Consider the following 13,902-nt stretch of genomic DNA (forward strand, 5'->3'; position numbering starts at 1 on the left):
GTCAGATTATTCATAAACTGGCAGAGACATGGTAACACGGTCAGCCAATGAATTGGTGTAGCAACTCAGCCAGCCAATGGGAGCTGAGACAGACTGGAGACAGGGTGTGTCTGAGTCTGCAGCTTCTGAGTCTGTGCAGAGAATTGAAACTGAAACTAAGCAGTCTGTGCATGTTGTCTGCTCTGCTGAAATTAAACTAACTGTTCTCTCCTGCCTTGTGTTCTGCCTGTAACTTTTACCACGTTGGAAGAATCAACTATTGGTATTGTAAATACTTCATCTGTTATTATGTATATAAAGAAGTTAATGAATCCAGCTGAATCAGTTATCTGTATGTGCTTCTGGATTTGATTTTTGCAATGAACTCTTAACAGACTTGAACTCCCAGAAGTCCCCAGCCAGCACGGGGAAATCATTGGCCTAAAGTCACCTAGCTGGCTTTCACAGCTAAGGCGGGACTAGAACTCACCGTCTCTTGGGGATTGGCCCAGAGTCACCCAGTTAGCTTTCATGCCTAAACTGGGACTAGAATTCACTGTCTCCTGGGCATTGGTTAAAAGTCACCCAGTTGGCTTTCATAGCTAAGGTGAGACTAGAACTCATGGTCTCCTGGTGATTGAGCCAAAGTTACCCAGCTTGTTTTCATGCCTAAAATGAAACTATATTTCACAGACTCTCGGTGATTGACCCAAAGTTAATCAGCCAACTTTCATGCCTAAAATGAAACTAGAACTCACAACTTTTCTGATTGACCTCAAATCACCTAGTTGGCTTTCATGCCTGAAACCGAACTAGAACTCACCGTCTCCCATCTTCTAACCAAACACCTTAGCTACTAAACTGTATACCAGGGAGCCGCAATGAAAGAAGGTTGTCAACTCATGTCCTGTTTGTGAATATTCTAACGATGGCCTTCATATGTATCAAGTTCTTCCCAAGAATCTGGTATAGTGTAATGCATCAGCATAGTATGTGTACAGATCCAATCAGTGTGTCCTTTTGCAACCAAGGATGAACATTTTGTCAATGCACAGATTTTCTGTGTGCCATCCAAGTTTTTTTTTGGTATGTTTCCCAGTATGCTTCATGGCATGGGACCTGGCTATTTACGGGACCGCCTACTGCGACCGACGGCCCCCCAGCGACCGGTGCGCTCCCATAGAGTGGGCCTCCTCGGGGTGCCGTCAGCTAGACAATGTCGGCTGGCGACCCCCCCAGGGGGAGGGCCTTCTCTGTGGGGGCCCCAACCCTCTGGAACGAATTACCACCAGGTATTTGCCAACTCCCTGATCTCCGGACTTTCCGACGTGAGCTGAAAACATGGCTGTTTCATCGTGCAGGACTGGCCTGATAGTTTTAATTGGGAATTTTAAATGGGTTTTAAGGAGTCAGCCTAAATTTAAATATTTCATTTTAAATTATTTTAGTGTTTGTAAAAATTGTTTTAACATGGCTGTAAACCGCCCCGAGTCTTTCGGGAGAAAGGCAGTATAGAAATATAAACAAATAAATAAATAACGCCTGGGTCATCGCAGCCGGCTTATGCCATGATCTTTCAATTTCAATTTTCAGATCTTGATACTTTAAGATCTTTTCCAGTTCTTTTTTTTTTAAATATATATTATTTTTTATTATTAGTTACAGCATATGGCTAGTCACACAGTCTGTAAGATATTTAGATGAGATTTGGCCTTTTTATTCACCTTTGGAATCTCCCCCCAAGGATATGGGATAATACATTATTATTATTATTTTTTACTTTTTATTTTTTGTCGCACAGTCAGCCAGATGTTCAGGCTGGATTTGGCACTTTGGTCCTCCTATTGAGTCCTTCCCAAGGAAGGACCTGGGATAGACAGATGTTGATGTATGATGGTGTTAGATGTATGGTCACAAGATTTAAGCTATTCCAAGTAAAGCTGCCTTCTTCAATTGACTGACGGCAAATTTGTCAATGCCGATGGTGTTTAAGTGGTGCTCCAGTTGTTTTGGGATTGCACCCAAGGTGCCTGTTACTATTGGTACTATCCTTGCTTGCCTTTGTCATAGTCGTTCTCTTTCTATTTGTAGGTCTTTGCATTTTGTTAGCTTCTCCACTTCTTTCTCTTCTCTTCTATTCTGCTGTCTCCAGGTACTGCCATGTCCAAAATCCAGATTTGCTTATTGACAGTTGTTAAGTATGGTGTGTTATGTGGCAGATGCTTCTCTGTTTGAATTCTAAAGTCCCGGAGCAAAGCAAAAAGAAAAAAAAAAAGAATTTTATTAAGCAGATGGTCAAGTCTTTATAAAGGGGTAACATACATTTGATAGATGTGTGTCGTGTCCCACTCCTCCGCTGACGGCCGGGTCGGGGAAGTCCGTATCAGGCATGCCTCTGCAGCTCTGCCAAAGTCCTAGCAAAGTTCTCAAGGCAGGCAGGAGACCAGGAAGTGACTTCAGCAATATAAGGTAGACTTTGCCTGACTCAGAGAATGCCAGAAAGCAGATCCTTTATATAGGCCATGGGGTGTGGCTCCATGACTCAGCATTTATCCAGGCCTGCCCCTCCCTTCCTTCTGTTGACGCCGCCTATCAATTCTCCTGAAGCGAGGGTCGCTCCAGGCTCCAGCTGTTGGTAATTGACCTTCCTCAGGCTCACATGCTGTGGGGGAGGGGGAGGGGTCTAGTTGCTCCGTTTGCCTGGGCATGGAGCCAGGGCTGGGGGCTGGAGGCACTTCAGGCCCATCATCTTGTTCGGCCTGTCTGGGCATGGTGCCAGGGCTGGGGCCTGGAGGCATGCCAGGACATTCCTCAGCGTTCGGAAGGAGATAAGAAGGGCCCGGCTGCGGGGAAAGCGAATGAGACACAACAGTGTGAGAAAAGGCAAGACACCCTTAAAATCTGTTGCGTTTCTTCATTTCCCACCTCGGTTTCTTTCTTTCTTAACATTTGCACATTAATCAAGGTATATAGCCCTGTTTTTCCTGAAAAGACTATTACTATCGATACTACCTTTGCTTTCTTTTGCCACAGTTGTTCTATTTCTACTTGCAGGTTTGTGTATTTTGCTTTTTTCTCAAGTTCTTTCTCTCCTCTCCTGCGTTCTTCAGTTACCGCCACATCCGCTATCCAGACCTCTTTTGTCTTTCTTATCGACAGCTTATCTTTCGTTCCAAACAATTTTTTATTATTATTGTAATTATCTTTATTGTCGCATTAGTCATTGTGAAATGAGTCTGATGTTAATCTTGGTTCAGTGGCTACAGCTTCCCTGAAGTAGCAGTGTCCCAACAGTTGAGGGGCTGTTACAAGGAAGAAGGGGTCAAGCTATTCTCCAAAGCACTGGAAGGCAGGACAAGAAGCAACGGATAGAAACTAATCAAGGAGAGAAGCAACCTGGAATTAAGGAGAAACTTCCTAACAGTGAGGACAATTAACCAGTGGAACAGCTTGCTTTCAGAAGTTGTGGGTTGTCGTGTCCCACTCCTCCTCTGACGGCCGGGTCGGGGAAGTCCATATCAAGCGTGCCTCTGCAGCTCTGCCAAAGTCCTATCAGAGTCCTCAGGGCAGGCAGGAATCCAAGGTGTGACTTCAGCAATCCAGATTAGACTTTGCCTGACTCAGAGAATGCCAGAAAGCAGATCCTGTATATAGGCCATGGGGTGTGGCTCCATGATTCAGCACTTATCCAGGCCTGCCCCTCCCTTCCTTTTGCTGACGTCGCCTCTCCATTCTCCGGAAGTGTGGATCTCTCCAGCCTCCAGCTGTTGGTAATTCCAGCCCAGCTGTTGGTAGTTCCAGCTCGTGACTGGCTTCACATTCCCCAGGCTCACATGCTGTGGGGGAGGGGCCCAGTTGCTCCGTTTGTCCGGGCATGGTGCCAGGACTGGGGGCTAGAGGCATGTCAGGCCATTCGTCTTGCTTGGACTGTCCGGGCATGGTGCCAGGACTGGGGGCTGGAGGCATGCCAGGACTGTAAGCCGCCCTGAGTCTTCGGAGAAGGGCGGGATATAAATGTAAACAACAACAACAACAACAACAACAACAACATTCTTCTGTACTATCAGTGTCTGGCAGGAGATGAGAGGGGCCCGGTTGCGGCGAGGGGGACGAGCGAGGCACAACATGGGTGCTCCGTCACTGGAGGTTTTCAAAAAAGAGACTGGACAGCCATTTATCTGGGAACGGTGTAGGGTCTCTTGAATAGGGGGTTTGGGTCAGAAGACCTCCAAGGTCCCTTTCAACTCTGTTATTCTGTCACCCTGTACGAGATGAACAGGGCAACTGTGTCCATCTTTACACAGAAGCAAAGTCACACTCCGTTCGTTGACGTTTCTTCTCTAACAGGTTGTTGCTCTAAGTAGAGAAAATATTACGATAATACAGAGATAATGATAGCAGATAAATAGATTTATTTTCCCAAAGCTTTCATGGCATAAGGAAGTTGTCTGGAATAGTAAATAAGGCTTTAGGTTTGTAGACTACAAGAAAATCGCATACAGCCAGCCGAAATATTTCAACCAGTTCTATGTCTCTGTAGCGTAGCTGCATACGTAATTGATTAACAGCTTCTTGGATCCTCTGCATATTTAATTTTTTGTCTAATTAATTGCTCTGTTGACTTCCCTCCTAATTAATTACCCGCAGCCTCCTCATCAATTCCACTCATGCTTAATTTGGAATACTGCTTATTTGATTCTTTACCTTTAATTGGCTCTTTCAGTTATTGTCCTGTAGGTTCCCAGCCTAATTATCAGCTGATTTATCCCTTACAGTTCACATATTTATTCAGATACTACAGAGATCGGCAGCATATTATTATTAGTAGCAGCAATAATTATTTATGCAGTGTGTAGCAAGATCTCACTTTTTAGTTACTACTCATCCTTGCAGCAAATCTGTAAAGCGTTTTGGCTTTTCTTTTTATGGAGTTTAGAGGCAGGGCACTAAATTGACTGAAGATGGGAAACACATCTGTGAGATAACAAGTAAAAAATAATAATCTAGTTTTGGCAGGTGATTTCTTGACTCCACTTCATGTTCTGAAACTGAGTTTCCTTCTTTTGGTTTTCTTCTGCTTTTTTATTCTTCGTTACAATCTTCAAAACCAAATGTCTAGCAGGCAAACTGCGTTATTTCATTCTTCCAATCAAGAGCTGGCAGGGACCTTGGAGATCTTCTAGTCCAGCCTCCTACTTAGGTAGGAAACCCTCTACCATTTCAGATAGATGGCTGTCCAGTATTTTCTTAAAAAACCCCAGTGTTGGAGCACCCAAAACGTCTGGAGGCAAGCTGTTCCACTGGTTAATTGTTCTCACTGTTAGGAAGTTTCTCCTTAATTTCAGGTTGCTTCTCTCCTTGATGAGTTTCCATGCATCGTTTCTTGTCTTGCCGTCTGGTGCTTTGGAAAATAAATCAGAAAATTTATTAAATTAGAAAATTTGGAAAATAAATTAGAAAATTTAGAACTACGCCGCCTTCGGTATGACCCGAGCATAGGCTCATAAAATCATCTGCTACAATGTCCTTCCTGTCAATGACTACTTCAACTTCAACCACAACAATACACGAGCACACAATAGATACAAACTCAAAGTGAACCGTTCCAAACTCGATTGCAGAAAATATGACTTCAGAGTTGTTAATGCCTGGAATGCATTACCAGACTCTGTGGTCTCATCCCCAACCCCCCCAAAACTTTAACCTAAGACAATCTACTGTTGACCTCACCCCATTCCTAAGAGGTCTGTAAGGGGCGTGCATAAGAGCACTAGCGTGCCTACCGTTCCTGTCCTAATGTTCTATTTAATTGTATTCATTTTATATATTCAATTTATGCTTATACTTATATATATTATCTAGTATGTACTCAACTAAATAAATAAACAAACAAATTAATTAATTAATTAATTAATTGACACCCCCCCCTCTTTGTGGCAGTCCTCAATTTAAGGCCCTAATTGCCAAGCTCAATTATAGTAGTAGGTCGACGACTATCCGCATTCCTATTTATCCAGTTAGTGGAATAATTGAGCCCAGCAACGATGATCGGAAAACGACCAGCCTGAGAGAACGTTAAGCGAATGTGACATTCATAAAGTGAACACTGGAGTTCTGTTGGTTGCTATGGCCGTTTTTTTGCTAGAAACTGGAAGAAAAGGCGAGCTGAAGACGTATCTATTCTTCCGCGCTGGACTGGCATAGAATTAGTTTTATTATTTGTATTTTAATTGGGGTTTTATGGTTTTATTTTAATTATGGGCCAAATTTAATAAGTTTTTTATCATTGTTTTTATTGTATTGTACCTATTTATTGTCGATTTTATTTGGCTGTGAGTCCATCGGGAGAAGGGCGGTATACAAATTAAATTATTATTATTATTATTATTATTATTATTATTATTATTATTATTATTATTATTATTATTATTATTATTATTATTATTATTATTTCTTCAAAAAACGTCACAAACCACAGTTATGTCACTGTGGGAGACTGTAAATAGCTGTGAATGTGAGCTGGTTGCCAAATGCCCAAAATGCAGTCATATGACTGGTGTGTGTGTGTGTGTGGGGGGAAGAGGAAATGGCTGTCGAACTTCGGAATATGTACCTTTTGAAAGGTCTGTTAAAACTTTAAATGGTCACTAAGTGTTTAATTGTTGAGTCTAATTATTATTAAAAAAATGGTTAAGTACATCAGATAAGTAGCCTCTACCCAAACTTGGCTAATTTTAAAAAGATAAAGCAGATTAGTCCTTGATTGGTCCTTGGATGGGAGACCACCAGGAAATCTCAGAGATTAGGAATTTGGTGGGAGGGACATCCTAGAAAAAGGGCAAACCGTTTTCATGTTGTTATTTCTGGGATGTCACCCCCCCAAAAAAAAAAAGTTCCTCATCTGGCTTACATTGCTGAGATCGCCAGGTGGAGTTTAGGATAGGATAGGATAGGATAGGATAGGATAGGATAGGATAGGATAGGATAGGATAGGATAGGATCAATAATAAAATATGGAATGGAATGGAATGGAATGGAATAGAATAGAATAGAATAGAATAGAATAGAATAGAATAGAATAATAAAATATGGAATGGAATGGAATAGAATGGAATGGAGTAGAATAGAATAGAATAATAAAACATGGAATGGAATGGAATGGAATAGAATAGAATAGAATAGAATAGAATAATAAAATACAGAATGGAATGGAATGGAATGGAATGGAATGGAATGGAATGGAATGGAATAGAATAGAATAGAATAGAATAGAATAGAATAGAATAGAATAGAATAGAATAGAATAGAATAGAATAGAACAGAATAACAGAGTTGGAAGGGACCTTGGAGGTCTTCTAGTTCGACCCCTTGCTTAGGCAGAAAACCTTATATAATAAATCCATAGATATGCCTTGATTTAAGATTAAACCCTTAATGACCATTTGGAAACTGGTGGCGCAGTGGTTAGAATGCAGTATTGCAGGCTGACTCTGCCCTCTGCCAACAGTTCGATTCTCACCAGGCTCAAGGTTGACTCAGCCTTCCATCCTTCCGAGGTCGGTAAAATGAGCACCCAGATGATTGGGGAAGGGGCAATATGCTGACTCTGTAAACCTCTCAGAGAGGGCTGTAAAAGCACTGTGAAGTGGTATATACATCTTAAGTGTTTATTGCTATTTGAAGTTGCGACATATTCCCCCAAAAGTGACTCTCGGTCCATTCTCAAAGTTAGGATTGCTGTATCACCTTCCATGTTTGCTTGACAACCAGCTCGCATTTATGACCGGTTGTAGTGTCCTTGTACTCCTGTTTTTACATTTTGTGACTTTCGGGGGGCATTTTCTGGCAAAAATCGTCTATCCGGTTATCTGGATTTGGATTTGGATTTGGATTTATGACCATATGAATTGCTTCAATTGAATCCGGTCACATAATGACCCGACTTTGCAACCGAAATTCCGAGCTCAGTTGTGGTCATAAGTCAAGGACTACCTGTGTCATCATCTCCATAATCTAAGAACCCCATAATCCCTTGTGGGGTTGGAGTCTGGGCAAACTGAATGGAGCTAGCAGAGCGTTTTAATGGCCGAATGCCCTTCCTGTCGCCAATGCGGAGTTTTGTTCAGCAGATATATTCTCAAATGTGCGCAGAGAGAGAGAGAGAGGAATCTCTGCCTCTACCTAGGATCGAACTCACAGCCTCCTGATTGTGAGACGAGAGCTCCACCTCTAGGTGCCACCGCACCGCTCTTATCAAGGACTACCTGGATAACTTTATAGATTCCCGAAGACTCCCAATTAAATAATAATAATAACCAACTTTGATTTTTTTTTCTTTCGTTTTATGTTTTCCAGGGAACAGATCCATCTTCATGTGCAAGCTGTGCAATCTGTTTTCCCCCAACCAGTCCGAACTGCTGTCTCACGCCTCCGAGAAACACTCAGAAGATGGGGCCAAGGTGGACGAAATCATTATTCTGCTCAGGCCTCTCGCGACGCCCGCCAATCTGAATAAAAACGGAGAAGGTACCAGCCAAAGTCTGCCAAAGACGTGAACCCTCGTTGCGCTCCGTGGCTCGGGTTTGTCCTAAATTGCTGCAGCACTTAAAACAACCGCAGCTTCCTCTTAATTCATAACGGCAGCAAAATCTTGGTGTAATTCATGAATTTTTGACTAGGGCGATTAAACGTTCTCTGCGTAAGGCGAGAAAGGCTTTGATGGTCTCTTGGAGCTTGCCAGAAGATTTGTTTTCTTTCATGAATGATAAGTGCGGTTTAATGTCTGCAGTGCCACATGTTTACCATCCCTGTCCTTTAAGGAGAGAGCGCGTACGTGCGTGAATTTAACTACCTTTATAAATTCAGCTGCGCGCTCGGGTAGAAGTAACAAAGCTGAGCGTCCATGGTTTAGTCATTGATTTATTTCCTGCCTTTATTACTTTTCTAAATAATTCAAGGCAGCAAACTTGCCTGATATTCCTTCCTCCTATTTTCTTTACATCAACCCTGGGAGGTAGTTGGGCTGAGAAAGAGTGACTGGCCCAGTCACCCAGCTGATTTGCATGTTTAAGTAAGGTGGGACTAGAACTCGCTGCACCCGGTGATTGGTGTTCAAAGTCACCCAGCCAGCTTTCATACCTGAGGAAGGACTAGAACTCACGGCCTCCTGGGGTGGCTTCCATGCCTAAGGCAGGACTAGAACTCACGGCCTCCTGGGGTGGCTTTCATGCTTAAGGAAGGACTAGAACTCACGGCCTCCCGGGGTGGCTTCCATGCCTAAGGCAGGACTAGAACACATGGCCTCTTGGGGTGGCTTTCATGCTTAAGGAAGGACGGCCTCCTGGGGTGGCTTTTATGCTTAAGGAAGGACTAGAACTCATGGCCTCCTGGGGTGGCTTCCATGCCTAAGGCAGGACTAGAACTCACGGCCTCCTGGGGTGGCTTTCATGCTTAAGGAAGGACTAGAACTCACGGCCTCCTGGGGTGGCTTTCATGCTTAAGGAAGGACTAGAACTCACGGCCTCCTGGGGTGGCTTTCATGCTTAAGGAAGGACTAGAACTCACGGCCTCCTGGGGTGGCTTTCATGCTTAAGGAAGGACTAGAACTCACGGCCTCCTGGGGTGGCTTTCATGCCTAAGGAAGGACTAGAATTCATGGCCTCCTGGGGTGGCTTTCGTGCTTAAGGAAGGACTAGAACTCACGGCCTCCTGGGGTGGCTTCCATGCCTAAGGAAGGACTAGAACTCACGGCCTCCTGGGGTGGCTTTCATGCTTAAGGAAGGGCTAGAACTCACGGCCTCCTGGGCTGGCTTTCATACCTAAGGAAGGACTAGAACTCACGGCCTCCTGGGGTGGCTTTCATACCTAAACCTTCTTATAGATTTTATATCTTCTATCTTCTTATAGAAACATAGCCTTCGAATGCCATTGCTTCTCTTATATACAGGCCATGACAGTAGAACAAATGCCCTCCTCCCCAAACGCGGTAACCTGCCCCATGCGAAGCAGAATGCCATGGGGTGGACTTCTATCATGAGAAGAGAGCAATATGGAGCCGCTCTTTGTAATGACGGTTATCACCTCCGAGATTACAGACACATTCCAGGAACGATTGATTGCTGCCCATTGGTTTTAAGTGTAAGCAGAGCTTGGCTTTGTCTCTAAAACTTTTATTTTGGTGCTCCACAGTTAACTAGCTCTTAGAGAGCCATTATGGGAAATTTCCTTTGGAAAGCAGCCACCGCATCAGATAAGAGGCCGTTGTCATTTGGCAAGTCAATTGGCTGAATGCTAACTAAAAAAAAAAAAATTCTTGTGATTCATTTTAGATAATTGCCCTCATTTTCTGTAAAGGCAGGACTGGGGACCATTCATAATTTATAATGGAAAATTAACACTGATGTATTAGCCAAAAAACCATACAGCACAAAGGTTGAGTAGCTTAGCCGATGATTGTTGTCCTAGCTAAACAGAATGACAAATACAATTCTCCATTCATTTCTAAGAACGGTATTTGTCCTTGGCGCCAAAATAATCGGAGGCTGGATAGCCAAAATAATCGGAGGCTGGATGGCCCTTTTCTGACGCTTGGTTTCAATATTATTATAGCTGGGTCGAAGGAGAGGACAAAACAAAAAAAAAGTAAAAGTTGCACAACTGATAAGCAAAGCCTTATGCTGTAAATCAAGCGTCTCCATTATTGTAAGAGCAGGTAGCCAGACAGCATCTAGCATATATCTTGTAAGTTTTATAGACCGGCATAGAATCGTACACTAGAATCATACAGTAAGGGACTGTTGTATCTGTGCCCCCTGAGCCGGGCCCCCTGCCAGAAAGTGACTCAGAAAGTGAGAGGGAAGGGCCATCAGGACTTAACTCGGGGGCACCGGCTTCCCTGGCTCAGCTCCAGGAGCCAGAGGCAGGCCAGGTGGAGGAGATAATGAGGCCTCCATCCCCTGACTCTTTCCCACCCCCAGGCCACGCCTACAGACCCGGCTGATGGCAATCAGGCCTGGCTGGTCCCTAGGTTTCATAGGCAGGAAAGGTGGGAACAACAGAAGCAGGGGTGGGGCAGGCCTAGGAAGTGCTGAGTCATGGAGCCACACCCCACAGGATATAAAAGCAACAAGGGCTGCTATACTTCTTTTTTAATTTGAATTTATATCCCGCCCTTCTCCGAAGACTCAGGGCGGCTTACATTGTGTTAAGCAATAGTCTTCATTCATTTGTATATTATATACAAAGTCAACTTTTATTGCCCCCAACAATCTGGGTCCTCATTTTACCTACCTTATAAAGGATGGAAGGCTGAGTCAACCTTGGGCCTGGTGGGACTTGAACTTGCAGTAATTACAAGCAGCTGTGTTAATAACAGACTGCATTAGTCTATTGAGCCACCAGAGGCCCTTCGTGGCAAGCGAATCAACTGCTTAACTAGAGCTGAAGTACTGTTTGTTCCTGGTTGACTCATTGGCATCAAGAGAGATAACAGAGACACTTGGCAGATGCTCGCTAGTTTGTTGCCAGAGCTGATAGTTGCCGGCTAATTTTTTTTTATTTATTTATTTACATTTATATCCCGCCCTTCTCTGAAGACTCAGGGCGGCTTACAGTGTATAAGGCAATAGTCTCATTCTATTTGTATATTTACAAAGTCAACTTATTGCCCCCCCAACAATCTGGGTCCTCATTTTACCTACCTTATAAAGGATGGAAGGCTGAGTCAACCTTGGGCCGGGCTTGAACCTGCAGTAATTGCAGGCTGCTGTGTTCTAATAACAGGCTTCTTACCAGCCTGAGCTACCACGGCCCCTAATTAAGTCATCGCTCGGACTGAGGCGAGTGGGACAGAGCAGGGACTTTGAAGGTCTTCTAGTCCAACCGCTCTATACAGTTGCAGGAGTCTACATTTCTAAAAGCTAATTTTATTTGCCATTATTGCTAACTTACCGTACATTTAAGGAATGGATGTTATAATACCATAACGCCTCTTCAGACATACAGTATTAAGCTGAGACAGGCTGTGAATCAAAAGTGGCAATTGTTGATGTCTTCCACACACTGGAGGGTTCACACAATATGTAAGATTAGGCTATATCTAACTGAAAAGTTAAAAGTGGACCACAAGTGAGAAATACAAGCACTGTTTCTTAAGGGTTGCATGACAGCTGAACTACCAGCTTTGCTAATTAACCCTGTGCACCATTGCGGCAAGAATTGATGCAATAAATCTGGCCATTGATACGTTCAAAAGATTAGCTGTTGGAGGTCTAATTAATATATTATAAAACTGTCTGTGGTTTTGTTTGCACAAACCAGGAGGAAATTTCTATACTGTGAACGTCCTGGCTGAGCCAAGCAAGGCTACAAACGTGTATTTTAACTTCCATTTCAACTTTCTTCGTATGTTCCCCCATATACACTAAACTCTTGTTCTGAATGCTGCCACAGTTCAGGTAGTTGTCGACTTAGGGGCACAATCGAGCCCAACGTTTCTGTTGCTAAGCGAGACATTTTTTTTATGTGAGTTTTTGCCCCATTTTACAGCCTTTCTTGCCACATTTGTGAAGCGAATCACTGCAGCTGTTAAAGTTAGTAACACGGTTGTTTAAGCGAATCTGGCTTCCTCATTGACTTGGGCTGGTCCAAAGGTCCCAAAAGGGGATCCCGTGACCCCGGGACACTGCAGAACGTCATAAATACGAGTCCGTTGCCAGTCATATGAATTTAGTTCACGTGACCGTGGGGGATAGGCTGCAACGGTCGTAGGTGTGAAAAACGGGTCATAAGACACTTTTTTTTGGTGCCTTTGCAACTTCAAACGGTCACTAAGTGAACTGTTGCGCAGGAGTGCAAGGCCAGGTACCGGCGCCTGGAGGCTCAGTGGGCTGAGATGGTCAGCCAGTTCCAGGCCATGATGCAGTCCCACTGGAACAAGGCCCTCCAGCTCTTCCCTCCAGCCTTTGCCCAAATTTGGCTGCTTAGCTCCAACAATTGGGTGGGGAGGCGAGGAGCGGCTGTCAGGGGAGGGGTGAGTAGAGGCTGGTGAGGCGCCCCTCGATGTGAGCGACATTGAGTTGGCGATTGAGTTGGCCACGCCCACCCAGTCACATGACCACCTAGCCCCGCCCACCCAGCCAGCCATTAGATCCGTGGGATTTAAAATTATGAATTGAGTGGTCCCTGAGGTCCGAAAGGTTGGGGACCCCTGCCTTAGATTACTGTGATTTTGCACAAGGGCCATTCAGAGAAGCATACTAATACCGAGTGTTATAAAAATCAGAACTTGGCAGGGTTGCAACTCTTTTGAGGTTTGCAAAGCAGGTAAAAGTTTTAGTGAGAAGCATAGGCTGTCAGTAATTCAGCCAAACCTGCTGCTCTGTGTGAGGCTCTATGTCTGAATACACACCCACACACACACTTCAGTTGTGTATTTCCCCTCATGCATTCCGAATAAATTATTGATGAAGTTCCGCATTGCAAAAAAGCGAGCATGTCTCGATAAATCACCAGGGAATAATAAAAGCCTAGATAATGCAAAGTCCATTATTTCTCAGTAACAACATCTAATTCCTCACCCACCTCAGCCCTTTTATCAGGATAGGCATGCTAAAACAATATAAGTTTTTACCAAATGGATTAGTTGATGCTTGAATGAAATATATGGGTCCTTGAGTGGCTCAGGCTGTAAGATAGCCTGTTATTAAAACACAGCAGCCTGCAATTACTGCAGGCTTGAGTCCCACCAGGCCCAAGGTTGACTCAGCCTTCCATCCTTTATAAGGTAGGTAAAATGAGGACCCAGATTGTTGGGGGGGCAATAAGTTGACTTTGTAAATATACAAATAGAATGAGACTATTGCCTTACACAATGTAAGCCGCCCTGAGTCTTCGGAGAAGGGCGGGATATAAATGTAAATAAAT

The 13,902-nt window shown here is 43.9% G+C and overlaps 1 protein-coding gene across 2 annotated transcripts in view; it reads left to right on the forward strand.

Moving 5' to 3' along the window:
• Window positions 1-13,902, forward strand: part of ZFAT (zinc finger and AT-hook domain containing) — a 210,901-nt gene that overhangs the window by 58,543 nt on the left and 138,456 nt on the right. For both annotated transcript variants that reach the window (XM_058175106.1, XM_058175105.1), the window contains exon 2: window positions 8,335-8,505. In XM_058175106.1, the coding sequence (XP_058031089.1) occupies window positions 8,352-8,505 (154 nt within the window). In that variant the 5' untranslated portion in view covers window positions 8,335-8,351. The remainder of the gene's footprint in view (window positions 1-8,334; window positions 8,506-13,902) is intronic.

This window comes from Ahaetulla prasina, chromosome 3 (assembly GCF_028640845.1).
Source record: "Ahaetulla prasina isolate Xishuangbanna chromosome 3, ASM2864084v1, whole genome shotgun sequence".
NCBI classification, from domain to species: domain Eukaryota; kingdom Metazoa; phylum Chordata; class Lepidosauria; order Squamata; family Colubridae; genus Ahaetulla; species Ahaetulla prasina.